Source organism: Gobius niger (assembly GCF_951799975.1).
Source record: "Gobius niger genome assembly, chromosome: 9".
In the NCBI taxonomy this organism is placed as follows: domain Eukaryota; kingdom Metazoa; phylum Chordata; class Actinopteri; order Gobiiformes; family Gobiidae; genus Gobius; species Gobius niger.
Window position 1 is genome coordinate 17,730,232 of NC_136860.1, and position 14,716 is coordinate 17,744,947.

The 14,716-nt window shown below is 42.3% G+C and overlaps 1 protein-coding gene across 6 annotated transcripts; it reads right to left on the minus strand.

Moving 5' to 3' along the window:
• Positions 1-381: 381 nt before the first annotated feature.
• Positions 382-14,222, minus strand: adam23b (ADAM metallopeptidase domain 23b). Of its 6 annotated transcripts, XM_079563153.1 has the most exons (28): positions 13,976-14,222; positions 13,216-13,433; positions 12,539-12,615; positions 9,435-9,498; positions 8,730-8,812; positions 8,578-8,641; positions 7,818-7,890; positions 7,413-7,480; positions 7,261-7,326; positions 7,111-7,179; positions 6,665-6,831; positions 6,269-6,353; positions 6,110-6,197; positions 5,882-5,933; positions 5,524-5,623; positions 5,362-5,433; positions 4,998-5,084; positions 4,827-4,907; positions 4,706-4,756; positions 4,567-4,630; positions 4,350-4,455; positions 4,014-4,133; positions 3,783-3,951; positions 3,408-3,519; positions 3,000-3,090; positions 2,134-2,224; positions 1,238-1,427; positions 382-558 (listed from the first exon to the last, which is right to left on the minus strand). In XM_079563153.1, exons 1-26 carry the CDS (start codon positions 14,049-14,051, stop codon positions 2,218-2,220), a joined length of 2,310 nt encoding a protein of 769 aa, XP_079419279.1. In that variant the 5' UTR covers positions 14,052-14,222; the 3' UTR covers positions 382-558; positions 1,238-1,427; positions 2,134-2,217. The 6 variants fall into 6 exon arrangements, with proteins under 6 accessions (XP_079419279.1, XP_079419278.1, XP_079419276.1 ...); XM_079563152.1 differs by lacking the exon at positions 3,000-3,090; XM_079563154.1 differs by lacking the exon at positions 1,238-1,427 and having other exon boundaries at positions 509-558.
• Positions 14,223-14,716: the final 494 nt, after the last annotated feature.

Sequence of the window (14,716 nt, forward strand, 5' to 3'; positions counted from 1 at the left end):
GCCCTCTCATGCACCAAGCTCCTTAAAATAACCTCAGGAGCCTCACCCACTTTCCACATGGTTCCACAAAGGCTATAGTCCGTTCTGGAACTCACTTTAGTTTGTAGGTTTTTTTGCTGTATAAATAGTCGTAGCTTTCATAGCCATGCAAAGCCCCGCTAACTGGGCTCCACATGCCGGGGCACCAGCAAGCAACACACTTGCAGATTATCATGCCAGGTGAGAGAGTGGTGTGGCCTCCGCCTGAACGCCTGCACTGGCACTTAAGGATGGAAGAGGAGCTGTCACTCTAAATATGGGAGGAGGACGGAGCAGATTGGGGAATGGGTGAGGTTGTTTTGAAAAGGCTGTATTTCTACATTTCTACAATGGAATTTGTTAAAAATGTCCACTATGTCTTTTTCAAGTAAATCTAATGCCAAAGTTCAGCAGCAGTAAGTGCAGTCCAGCAGTCGAGTAACCAACTGAAGAAGCCTTGAGGAGCCCACCTGTGATTGCCATCTCTCGTTGGGTTAAATGGCTGAGGCGTTGGGGTCATACCGCCGTTTCTTCACATTTCTTGATGAAAGATAAAGGGGAAAAAAGTGTTAGTGTCAGTTTGGGGCGGGCCTGTAACGTAAAGTGCAGCCTGGACAAGCTACCACACTCACATCTTCAGTTTGGAAACATAATTATGACACTTTGACAACACACTGAAGAAAATGCTGAAGACACTGAAGTGAGGAAGGTTGGTCCATGTTGGCTGGGAAAATATTTACATTAAGGCAGTGGGAGTATTTTAAGCCAGACTAGCAAAAATAAATGTTTACACACTTTACATGATTATTCTGGTTATTTTCAATTTGGTTATGAAAAATATCTCCAACTGCCTTCTTGGAGACGGACGTGTGCGTGCAACACAGCGACAAAGTGAAGAGGTGTTTTGTTACCCGTTTTGATGGAAATGACATAAGTTCCACTCAAAACATAACCAGCTGGAGGAAAGAACTAACAGAAGATTTACCGTATAGAGAAAGGGAGAGGAGACAAGCACACCGAGGATGAGCACAGTGGTGGCAGCAGCAACAACAGTACAACATTGGGACGACATGTACAACACCAGGAGTGATGCGTAACCTCCCCGTACTGTGGCTTGTTGTGGGGCCTTGTCACTCTCTCATGCATCTGTTCAATAGTAGGCCAGTTGGAAGTGGCACTATTGCTGTGGTTCATGCAGTGCAATGCGCCGTGTCTGTACCAGGTCTGTGAAGCAGGCAGCAATGGCAGCTGGTGTGGGCGGGTCCGAGAGTCCTGCTCTGCACTAGGCCGGAGCCTGGCAATCCAGGTGGGTGTGGCCAGCCATGGCACAAAGGCTGCAGCCCACAAAAAGGTCCTGACTTCTGCCTCTGCGGCCCTTACCACTCCATTTAAAGTCTCACCCTCAAACACTGACGGATTGAGAGAGAAGTGATGGATGTGATGAGAGCATGACAATAATGGGACCTGTGATCATGTGACAGCCTTTGTGCAATGAACTGGCCTCCTCCAAATCAAACAAGTCAACATGCATAATGTCTAATATTGTGGTTCATTTCTTGCATGATGCTTTTATACCTGGCATGCTTTGGTGGCTGCAGGATTGACTTATAATTCAAAGCTTTGGCCTGTTCAGGTCCATATTAACACCCCTGTTGCTCAAGACACCAGGCTAATTAGTCATTGATTGGAACTAATTATTTTAGGCTGCTGTACCATATGTACATGACCATTTCCCAGGTAGTGTATTGCTGGGAGGAAATCTGAAGCATTTCACTGTGCTTACAGTTCTATCCTTTGATCTCCCATTTTACATGCGCGTTAAACACTGAGCTCTGCCTGTCCAATCAGTTTGAGTTTCTGCTACAGATTCAAAGACGAGCCCCAAGGGATGTGGAGGTCTCTACCTTCACATCTTCATCTACATTAAAGAAATGGCCATAATACACAGCGGATGAGAGCCAGACATGTTCTGTTCGACGTGCAGGTAAAACACAAGCAAGACTGCATCTGGTCCAGTCTGGGGCTGGTTGTCGGTAGCAGGAGCTCAAACCCTGTGTCTAAAAGCAGCAGGGATGCTAGAGTTAGAGCAGGAGAGGCATGCGGTGTGTTGCTTACTTAAAGCCCCATCCAGTCCCCCCCAGCACTATGGCAGCCACAAGGATGGCTCCGGCGATGGAGCCTATTATAAGATTGGTGGCACTAGGACCTGTAAAGGGTTATGGGGAAAAAGACATGAGTTTCTCTACTCATTTAGTGTGTTATAATGACATGTAACTGTACAATGATGACTTCACATGGAACAAGAACATACCATAATATACTACTACAATAACATGACTGATTTTGATCTTGGCATGCTTTTCAGGCCTCAACTATAACTAGATGTAATGATGCACAACCCTAATTACTGTACATTTATCTGGTGTCAGTTGAGGTAGCGCATAGTGATATTTATTTATTGTGCAGACTAGACCATCAGCAAATTTATTTCAACACTTGAACAGGTGATATGTAAATGATCCCCGCAGTATGAATGGTGAAGATACATATTTTAGGGATCCCAGTCACCACACAGCCTACCACTGACTGACAAGCCAGGTCACGCTGGACACGTCTCAAGACTAACATCTACCTAAATGCCCCACATGCCCCAGAAAGGAGAGGATCATAGGAGCAACAACATAACGACTAAGAATCTGAGGAAGAAAAGGGGGAGAGGTAGAGGAAGATGAAGAGAGAGGCTTGTTGTAATGCAGAACAACAGGAAGTGAGCAAGAGGAGGTAAGGAGGAGGAATCCATCAATCAATCACACGACACCGAAAAACATCCAATCACAACAATTATATGGTCATCACCGACACACACGAGTAACACAAAGCCACCGGGACGCACACACGGGCTCAGGCCGGCTCACGAGACCGCCCGCACACTGAGGCACCACTATGAGAGGAAGAGCTGTGAAAGGGTTAAAAATGCTTACTCTATTCCCCACCCTGTGCCTCCAAAAATCACCCCCAGGGCCAGAATGGTCCCTGCTACTGCCCCTATCAGCCTGTTAGTGGCCACGCTCACTGTGCAGAGGGAAAAGGAGCATTATTACCACCCGGTCAAAGCAAAAACAGCAGGCTTCTGAGCCCCCTTTAACCACCTCCCCATACCTCCAAATCTGCTCCAGTATGACCTTGCTATGACAAACTTATTTAACTCATTTGGAGAAAAAAAAAAAAATCCAGGAAATTGGTAGGAAATATAAGTTTAACATTATCACAGTACAAAATGCCATTTGAATATTATGTGATATGCCGTGCAACTTTATGCTGCATGTTAGGGCACTATTACAATAATTAATACTAAACAGCATAATAAAAGTCAGAGTTACAAAACCGACCCTTGGGTCCTTCATCCTGAGGGGCCTTAGTCTCTTTGGGCGGATCAGGCATGCTACAGTCTGTCCCGGCCCACGTGGAGTCACAGGTGCATGTGGCTTCATTGTTGCACACCTGCAAAAAAAAAGAAAAAAAGAAACATTGTCACTGTGTTGCAAGATCAACGCTATTCCATTCCAGAAAAAAAAAGTGTCATGACTCAAATAAACAGTAAAGCGCAGCCTTTTCAAAGCTCAGAAGCGCCCACATATCTGATCATGTCGCTATGAAACATGATATGACATTTTAAAATGAAACCTAAATATTCCAAGACAGTGATAGACAGTGGACTTGTTTCGATTTTTATGTTAAGGAAGTGTTTGCTGATGTGGACTTACCCCATGGGCAGAGCACACCTGTCCATTAGGTCCAGAAGGGCAGGTGCTCATGTTCAGGGACTGGATGGGGAGACACTTATGGTCAAGGCACATCATTGACGGCCCACAGGGAGAGCCATCCTCCACGTAGCCTAGGTCAGTGTCATCATCTAGGAGAACATGGCCGCCACTGTGGTGTACAAATTAGATATCAGTTTACGTACTTGGCAAACCCAAGGTGTGATTGTTTACCTGCAGTCTACCAGCTTCCCTTGATGATTAAAGGTTGTGGGTGTAATGTCTCCCTTCATTATGCCAATGCGTGGATTACGTCCAATGTTGGAACACAAAAGGTAACCACAGAAGACATCACTGTGGAAGATGTACAAGAAGGACTGTTATAGCAACTGTAATGTTATCTCTGAGATAAGAAGAGTAAAATAATCTCATCAAAAAGTTAATAACTGGTGCTGAAATGTTACTGTATTTATATCGTAATTTGTTTGCTATCTAAGTAAAAATGATGTACAGTTATCAAGTTTTGTGTTTAGAATTGTATCTGTCAGAAGAGCAGAAAGTCAAACTAACTGTTTGCTACACTGGATCCACTTGTCTCCATCTCTCCCACAGTTTCCTTTCTCTGTGCCCTCAGTGTTGAGTTTTTCGTAGCAGAATTTCTCAGAGCCTGCAGCCTCTGAATGAAATAATGACATGATAGCAAATGATCACCAAGCACATGATATACACAGCACAAACTGCTACAACGTGTTGTTTACAATTAGATGATCGTCAAAGAGATACCCACTTGGACCCCAGATGTATTTACACTGATTCTCTCTGGTTTTACACTCCCCATTGTAGCAACGACCCTGTAGACGAGACATTAACATTTAGGTTGATAGATAACCCACGGTTTGCCCATATGAATGTCCAGCTGTTCTTACCAGGCTGACCTGACAGAAGTAACCGTCTTGTTTATGGAGGTTGGGAGGACACTGTAAACAATGACAAAGTTCAAATTATTCTTTGAATACACACACACTCAGTAGTTTTAATGAAAGTGACCTGTCCTGAGTCCCCGGAGCAGGTCTCTGAAATGTCACAGTCATTCACAGCATAGCGGCAACTGTAGCCCCGAGGTAAGAACTAGAGAGGAGAAACTGGGTTGGTTTGTGGCCAATATTAAAGGTGTGCTGTTGGGATCAGCTAAGGCTATAAACTTTAGAAAGTTCATACCAGACAGGTGCTGTTGCAGCACGGCCCGTCGCTACAATGTGCCCCATTTGCAAGAGAACATTTCTTGCAGCATTCTCTGTAGCACTCCTGTAAATGAGCACAGATCATACGTCACAACTCCAAACAAATTACAATAAAGAATTTGGGCCAAAAGAAGAAGAAAATGAAAATGTGTAAAGACAATAGTTCAGTGTGTAAGGAAGTGTAAATGTAAACATATTACATGATGTATTTTAGATGCAATATTGAGTTTGTTGAAAGCAACATGGATGCATATGTTACAATATGTATTTTACTTTCATATAATAATATACAGTACTACATATGTATGGTTTATATCACACACAATACCAAATCAACTTACCGCTCTCCCTCCACAGTCACATTCCTCTCCTACTTCAACAAATCCGTTCCCACATTCAGTCGGCTCAAAGAGCTGCCAGAGGAAACCACAGGAGTGTGAAGGACAGAGCATTTAGAGATTTATGATCATATACAGTGGATGAAAGCACAGGCAGCATGTCACCTTGGTGGGCCTGTTAAACAGACACGACCCTCCACCTTTCAAAAGAAAATCCTTGTAGTCAGATATGCTGCATTTGGAGAACTTCCTCGAATGCTGAACTCTGGGAAGTAAAACATAACAATAGAACATTGTCATTGTACGTGCAGTTACTTGTTTCAGTCACTTGATACAGACCATGTGTGTTACTTCAGATAGTGCAGATTGCACTATCTGAAGTAAGTAGTGCTAATTATTATGTAAAAAAAAAAAAAAAAATCTTTGTGGATTTAAACTACAGTGAACTTTATAACTTCAAGCAAGTATGATATAACAGTAATGTTGCTGCTTTCATCATTTGAATGTTTCCCAGGGGTCTTACCCAGTGTCCTCCATTATGCAGCCACTCCAGAAGTCAGCACAACCACATTCCTCTGCAAACAAAAGACCAACAAAAAAGACTGAAACTATCAAAACTAGCTTTAATCAACAAGCTTGTGCAATCTCTTAGAATTGCTATACTCCTGCCTCATGCCCAAAGAAGTATGTATAGAATCTGGAAAGCGAGATCATATAGTATATAAATGTGTGCTGTTTGAGTGATCTGTACTTCTCTTGGAAGCTGGGTCCCACTGAATGGCCAGATTCTGAGCCAGACTCTGAGACAGGGATGTTGCCATAGACCAAGTGGTGCCATACTATGGACAAGCAGGAGAATTAACATCGACATGCAGAATCACGCAAAACGTTAATGCTGAGAAACTCTAACCTCATTGACCCCGACTCCACGGCTGACAGAGCACATGCCCCCAAAATACCCTGCACTGCTTCTGCGATAATGGAACGTCACATTTCTAGAAGGAAGACCAGAACATTTAACGATATGTCAACGACCAGATGGCCCTTGATTCTTAAGTGATACAGTGCTTCAAGGTTAAGTCTATTCTTATAGCACATAAAAAATAAAATACAACTTGTTATCATTCACATAAAAGTGTTTGGTCACAATAGGATGTTAGATATACACTGTCATAACACTGATAACCAAGTTGTTCCATGGCTCTCTTGTTTACTTTTTGGACTTATGGTTCTTGTTTAACATTCTATCCTGAACTCTGTTGTTCTATAAGAGAGGAACCCACTAGAGGATGTAAAGTTGTCTTACGAGAACAGGTGCACGGCGTCGGCATGGTGCTTGATACTTTGTTGCCGGTACTTGGAGAAGTCTCTGAGCATTTCCAGCGGCTTCACACTGATCGGGATCTGATCCTTGTCTGTCCAGATCTCTACGGCAACGAGTACCACGCGCGTGTGCAGTTGCTCTTTGAAGATCTGCCATTGATGTAGCCCGCGAATGAGGCAAAAAATAAAAGAAGACAATGTTAGGCCTGAATTATTACCTTCCTGAGGTGGCCAGAAAGACAGCGATGGGATAGAGAATAACATCATCAACACCTACATAAAACCCTCTTTAATTTTAGAGTGCGGCAGAATGAAACGTGAATTCATATGGTGCTATGTTTACTTTCTGAGCAGCAACTATAAAGTAGGCTGTGGGGTACAACATAGCTTTACACATAAGCCAAATCCATGCACGTAAAGCTTACTTACAGCGTCCACGAGGTTTACCACTGACTTCGCAAAATTCCTTGTACGCTGCTTGGTCCGATGTCTCTTGTGCTACAGGAAGAAAAGCAGCAGATTGAAAAGTTTAGACTTATATTTGTAACGATTAAATGAAACGAAATGGGAAAAACATACCATACTGTGATCACTGACGATCATGAGCTCCAAATACTTTGTCTCTTCAAAGACATTTCGAGGCATCTATCATACAAAAAGTGATTCAATGTTTACTTTAAACACGTAATATAAATGTGTTTTTTTTTAGCAAATAAAAAAAGGTGTCTTACGGCGCGCTTTTTCCTGCGTTTCAGCCAGGACAGGCCATCCAAGTCTGAGAAAAGCTGCTCGTCGTCCACTACGACACACAACACACAATGATACACCATCAACTACATAAAAAATAAGCTATGTTGGAGCAATTCCAAAGTGCAAGATCAAGGTCAAATCACCAAGGACATGTTAACATTCGTCCAAACGTATGGGAATAAAAGAGTAATTACGCGGCTATAGCAATGACAAACTGCAGGTGACGACCTCAATCATGTGCTACTGATATCAGTGCATAAAGAGCGGCAACAGTGAGGGGCGGAGGGCGCATAAGAGAGGTGATCGATGGTAATAATGCACAACGGTGCGGTGGAACACGCCTGGACGACTGAGAACCTGCAAAGAAGGAGAGAGGAAAGTTTTACCCTGTTCATCCGAATCATTGTTCCATCGAAGGGAGGCGGTCCGCTTTAAAGTGTGAGGTCTGGCAGCTGTATCCTGCAAAAACAGAGGAAGGAGTAAAAAGACAGGACTCTAGAGAAAGTGTAATGTTTCGGAAGGGGATAGAGCAGAGGATGTTACACAGGAAAGAAACGTTCTGTGATTGTGCGAGATGGCAAGGACGAGTTGAACTACAGTCAAATGTGGCAACAGTAAATATTCAGGGCTTGGCATTCAAAAAATAAGTGAATGTGTTCTTTCAAACTACAGAACGACGAATCAGTCCACTTTCTGAAAACATGCCCAGAACAGCTGCTGGCACTGATGGTTTTGTTAAGTTATTAGTGTGTATTCAGTTTCTATAGTGGAGAAAGTTAGGAAAATCATGGACTGTGCAAATGTAGCACTGATTCGTCAGTCAGAATTGGTTTGAAACTGGGATTTTAGTTCTCTGGTTGCTGAAGGTAATGAGAGACATGTCTTATAATAATCTAATATTGTGTGGCCTGTCTTTGAGATTGTTATATTGTAAGACAACAGGTTCTTGTTTAATGCAGGCCTATACACATTCAGGGGAATTCCCAGGTGCAAACAATATTATGGGAGGGTCCTTCAACTGAACGTTTAATCATGATCTAACCTTATTGAGTTCAATTACTAAAAGACTAACCAACAAATTAGTGGAAACAGAAATATAACCTACAAAGTAATGCTCATACATGTTGTATTATTTAAAATACTTACTATTAAATGAGTCTGGTGCAAAGGCTCAATGAGATACATAAAGACTCCATCGTCAAACATCCCGCTGTTCAGGAACAGACAAAGACAGGGTGAACTGGACCAGAACAGCTTCACGGAACACATACATTGCAAGTGCTTTACACACAACTTACTGTAGCCCGTTGCAGGTTGATAAGGCCACATAGGAGTTATCTTTCCCTCTCACCTGCCCGTGGTAGTAGCAGTGCTCACCACCCTGAGGAGAGGAACAGTGCTGATGCAGCATCAAGGCAGCACAATACAATGCATACAGATCACATTTTACAACACTACCAGGCCTTTTCATCCCTCTAGTGTTTCAGACAGCCCGTACAACAGCTGCATGTGGAACATATGTGTTAGCAAAGTCCTTCCATGAGGGACCTCACCCTAACTTGTTAATACTATGAGTTAATGTGTTACAAAGAGGGTGCTCCCTCTATCTGTGACTCAGCTGTCAGACTAGGGTGAGCAGAGGACATCCTATCTCTCTTTTCCACTCTCGCCATCCTCTACTCTGCACTCGCACTGCAGCGTGCGCTCCCTCGTCCTGTCTCGCATCCCTCCCTCCTGCGGTCACATGACCACAGCTCCAGCAGGAGGCTGCAGGGGAGCAAAACCCTGCTGATTCAGCTCCAGTAATGCCAAGCCAGCTCTCTGCCTGAATCAGCAGCAGTGGCGGCAGGAAGAGGCTCTAATTCCCTCTCTATCATCTTTCTTTTATTTTTTTAACCAGAGCATCTTTCCTTTGGCCAAGAATAAAAGCATGTTACTTAAGATATACTCCAAATCACACAGGATGTGTCAGAAATATTTTAAATATTCCCAGCAGATCTTACCTTTGTTTTGACTGGTTTGCCATTTTCAAAATGGATCTCAACATAATCTGAAGATAATAAATCACTGAAATAAAAGAAATATACTGATTAAAGAGAGATACAAAAATAAGATGGACTCATTTTACTGAACAGTCAAGCTTCATATGGTGGTAAAAGAGATGCCTAATTACCACTGTGGCTGGATTAGTCTGCACTAGATTCAGAAAAACAACGTTCATTGACCATGCTAAGCAGATTGTTCAAACTCTGCAGTAAATTTTTGCACAAAAAGAGTTTTTTATGTGCTTCTTCTACACACATGTTTTTTTTAGGATAAATGTGGTGATGAGAAGCAAAAATAAATGTAAAAACTGAAAATTAAGCCAATGGTGTGAAGGCCTTAGCTTCACCTTGAACAGCTTTCAACTTGTCTGACTCAGCGTCCCTGGCTACACAATAAAAGATCATAATCTGGACAAAATAGCTGATTTTATAACACAGTATTTTCAGGGAATGGAAAATCACAAAATATTCACTCAGTCTTGATGATATAGGTGCACTGTAACATTTTCAAGTGACGCTCAGCAGCATGTGAAGTGGAAGTGTGTAGCTTTATGAGTGGCTGGTCATAGCATGAGAGGTCTCCAAGTGAGAGCTATTTTTAGCCACATGAGGCAGGGAGAGCCGAGTGTCCTATCGGAGTCTATCTGTCTTTGTAGAAGTGTGTGTGGGTGTGCAGTGGGCTGCGCTATAGAAGGGAAACTGTTCAAGCCTGGTGTTTTTTCCTGAGAATCCTGCATCAGTTGCCAAACAAAATGACGGCTCTAAGGTCTAATTGATGAAAGTAAGAAAAGGCCAGATTTATTGATTATCAAAGCATTGCTGATGCATAATTGTGTCATGCTGTAATGCACGAGGGATCACGAATAAAATGTCGCATACAAGATTGAGGACTGTGATGTTCATCTGTGACTTTAATTAACAATTAGTCATTAATGTGTTCGATATTTTTCGACATCTTTTGCAGGTGAGTGTGTTTTATCCGAGGGTGTTATGCCGTCAGTTCTTTGGTTTACTTAAGAAGAGCCAAAGCTCATATCACAACAACATATACACAGCATTATAATTTAAAAAGCTCTTATTGTTCCGCACTTGAACACAAAAAGAAGCACACATCGGCAGGTTGCGGATCTATCTATATCTAGATTGGGTCTGTGTTAGTTTTACCACTAGGCAGAATTCAACCCCTCTATTTTCACGCAAAAAGGCACATGCAGATGTGAGCTCATGTATCTCACAGATAAAGCTTCCAATGCGTGCATCCTGGAGTCAAGGTCACACTTGTCCCACGCACAGAGGTGCTGTTTGGGCTGCAGCGGGCCACTCCTGACTCACCGAACGGGACAACATTTGTCTACTGGCATCACAGCAGGAAATGTAACTGACAAACAGGACGCACATGCTTGTGTCAAGGCTGTTGTGTTTTTCCAAACTATTCAGGAAATATCATTACCATTTATCTCTACAAATATGAATCTAGATCTTTATTATTGCAACAATAATGACTTAATCCTTGTTGAAACCAGCACCACTACCATGAGTGGGGGTAAAGTGTCACACTCAGTATTACAATAAATGACCTTGCCTATGTGCAAGTATCAAACAGGACAGAACACACAACTCTGACTGCCCCTGACTTAACAAAAACACTTTTCTTTGTTCTAATATAATTGGTTCCTATTCTACATCTAAACAAGCCATACCTCAACAACGTTTCCAAATTCTGTGGCTAATCTGCTGTGTGCCTTTTTCCTGACCCTAATTTTGAACATAGATTAAAAAAAAAATGTGATGATAGTAAACAAATAAAAGCAAAGCTGAAATCAAAGTCAATCCATTTTTTTTCTTTGTGAAATTTAGTTTAGAATGTGGTTCAAATTAACATCAGTCTCAATCTTCGATGCTAAAACACTTATAAACACAGCAGTCCCCTCTGTAGTACATCAGCTGCAGTGTCTGCCATGCAGTGTTTGAATATATATTTACTTTGTACATGGACTCCCCATGTACAAAGCTCTGGGTTCCCTAACATCTAACAACATGTACAATAGGATCTCCTCTAAAGCCAGAATGAGCATGTGTTTTTGAGTGCAACTGTGGGACAAGGAATAGAAATGATCCCATGACTACAATGCTGCGTGGCGTTTACATGGATGTAAACGTTTCCGTCCAAACAAACAGAGCAAATCAAGCCAGTATCCTGTTTCTGCGCGACCACAGCTGTATAATATAAGCTTTATGATAACTTTATGTGCATTTTCCAAGCACAGAGCCTTTTGAGTGTAACAGCACTGAGCCATGCTAACAGAATCTAATTACAATATTTCAGAATAGCACTGAGTTCAAAATCACATTAGGGGGTTGATATTCTTTCTGATGTCCTTGTGCATGTGCACTCCCTTATGTAGAGAGGCTAATATGAGCGAACATGAGGAGGGTAAATCGATATGAGTGAGTGTCCAAGCCCTGAGTCTGTGGATGGAGCAGTGATGTCACTTTGCACAGTTCAACTCAAAGCAATTAAAGCTAACCCGATTGAACGCTGCGACCATGGCTTCTCTGATTATTCTGAATGCAATTTGTCTTTGCTCATGGTCTCCCCACTAAAGCTCCGATAACTTTGCCTTTTAGGCTAGGACAGTTAACTTTGGGGTGAATTGTGAATTTTGAAGTGTTCTTAGGGATGTAATTGATATCAGTCATTTCTAAACCACTAAATACTGATATATTTATATACTGACATTTTCAGTTGAGTTATAGTTTTATAGTTCATTATTTACCTACCAAGTTTTATGTTATATGTTTTATGTTTCATGTGTGGCACGATTACACCGATGAAATTCCTAGTTTGTGAACCTGCTCACCAACAATGGCAATAAAACTAATTCTGAAAATATTCCACATTGTTCAACTATAAACCTACCATTCACTCACTATGACCTTACTTGTCGGGAGGTCTATAGCAGTTTATGAATCTATTAGAGGTAAAGGCAAGCTTTAGATCACTGTTCTTCTAATATGCTTTATCCAAAGCAAAAAAGTCAAATAAGAGGAGAATTTCTTACTTGTTTAATGAAAGGTCCAGGACAAATCTGGAGCCAAATGCTTCTAATTGAAAGTTGGCCTGGGCCAAGTGGACTGGCTGTAAACAACACAGATAGAAATATAAGTCAGTCACTGTGTAACATCTTCGGACTTAAAGCGGTGGTGTAAAGAGCATAGTCCTCTAGAGTCTATAACATAAAACTCTGCACAAATAACACATGTGGCATAAATTAAAGTCTCAAATGGAAAAATCAGGTAAAAAATAATAACCCTCTTTAGGAGGACTGATCGATATGACAATAAAATTCAGTGTGATTTGACCTCTGTGACGATCTGTTATGTTGATGCGTTTGTCAAATCATGTCTCATTGCTTCTCTGTTTAATCCAGCTTGATACTGAAATACAGACACGTTCCCCACCCACTCCTCCAAATGGTCAGCTCTGAGTGACTAAAGTGTGAAGTTAAAAAAGAACCGCCTCTTAAAGACATTGCAACAATATTAAGTGCACAAGAAGTCTATGCACTCAGAAAATATAATACAACATGATACAAAGTCTTTGCCTCACATCTCTTTAATTTTTAAAGACTTCAAAAGTCAGTGCATCCATAAGCAATGAGTAATTGCCCATAATCCAAAGGAATCTTAAGACATCAAACATGGCACAGAGATCCAACACTGCATCAAGGATTCTCACCTGCCCCTCTGTGGCTTGGTTCTTGGCTCTTGTGTCCAAGTCATGATAGGCACTCTCTGAGTCCTCGTTCAGGTAGTATATCAGGCGTGAGGGGAAAGTGATCACATGCTCTGCTGCATGCTGTGTTGTGTTGTCTGAAGCAGGTGCTGCAGTTGCCTGTTGCTCCAGCAGCGTTAGCACTGCGTCCCTCTCAACCTTGTCCTCTACTCCTTGAGAAACTGCAAGACAATATTGACACCCGCATACAAGCATGAAACATTAAAGCAACTACAGTAGAGAGGGAGAGTCATGCTTTATTCATGACATGCATTGATAAGGCATAGTCATGCAGGTAAAGTAGGAGCTTGCCTTACAATGTTAAAACTCTGTCTGATTATTATCAGTGTTTTTCTTTTTTTTTAAAGAAAAGAAAAAGGTCTGCAGAAAACATACAACATACTATGTTCCTATGTAATCCAAACAGCCCCAAGAAATAGAAGTAAACCTGTCATGTACTTCATCAGCACAACTAATGCCGGACCTCTAAAGATAGAAATAAGATTACAAAGATAAATGATTTACAGCACTGGACAAAGAAGATGAGAACGCCTAAATGCAGCCACAAGGACTGTAGACGCAGTCTGAGAAACATATTACACAATTTCCTTTTGCCAGCTGTAAAGGTGTGAAAATAGCAGCACGTCCTAGTGCTAAGAGTAGAAAACATGTGATGAGATCAAAGTGAACAACACACAGAACAATGTTGCAATACATTACGTACCGAAGGACGCTAGTGATGGGTTCAGCCAACGCGAAGGGATGCTGACGAGCAAAGTGGCCAGAGATATCAAATGCATGATTCATATTTGAGAATTGAAATATCTCGATATCAACACGTCAAGGCGATGGTTAGCTTGCGGCCCATTATGGTGGTGAAGTACTGTCTTCATGGAACCCGGCAGACAAGCGCACGCACTCGGGCAGAGAGACTCGCACGGACCGGGGCTTGGCGGTGCTGCTGATGCTGCTGCTGCAATATAGAGCCGGACGAGGAGGAGCGGGCGGAGGCGAGGGGGGGGGGGGGTGAGGGGAGGAAGGCGGTGCCCACAGCAGCAAGCGGACTCTCCTCAACCAAACATGACTCCCGTTCCCGCCCTGCTGCCCCTGCCCCTTCCCGTTTAGCCCATTGCCATGTTATAATGTTTAGCCTCATAAGCAGACAGGCCACAGGGAGCAGCGGAGCGCAAGTGACTTCAAGGAACGGATCAGACACATGCTAGACACAGACATTGACCCGATCCGGTAAAGGGTGAGGCTGAGCGCACTAATGGCCAATGGATGAATGTCAACCTCTGACCTACTTCACTGTAGGCCTATAGGTATCATGTACAAATGTCACATGTAACCTATTCAAATTGCCCACATTATTGTATTTGTGTAGAATGAAAAAACAGCTAGCCAATAAAATTAACTAAAATATGTATAACCTTGTTCTTAAATTATAGATAGGGCCACAATGGAC

Excerpts from the sequence above, each read along its gene's own strand:
- adam23b (XM_079563150.1), bottom strand. The coding sequence starts at position 14,051 with ATGCATTTGATATCTCTGGCCACTTTGCTCGTCAGCATCCCTTCGCGT. Across the intron at positions 13,434-13,975 it reads CCCATCACTAGCGTCCTTCG|TTTCTCAAGGAGTAGAGGAC; the intron begins GTACGTAATGTA and ends ATTGTCTTGCAG. Across the intron at positions 4,757-4,826 it reads GCTCCGGGGACTCAGGACAG|TGTCCTCCCAACCTCCATAA; the intron begins GTCACTTTCATT and ends CATTGTTTACAG.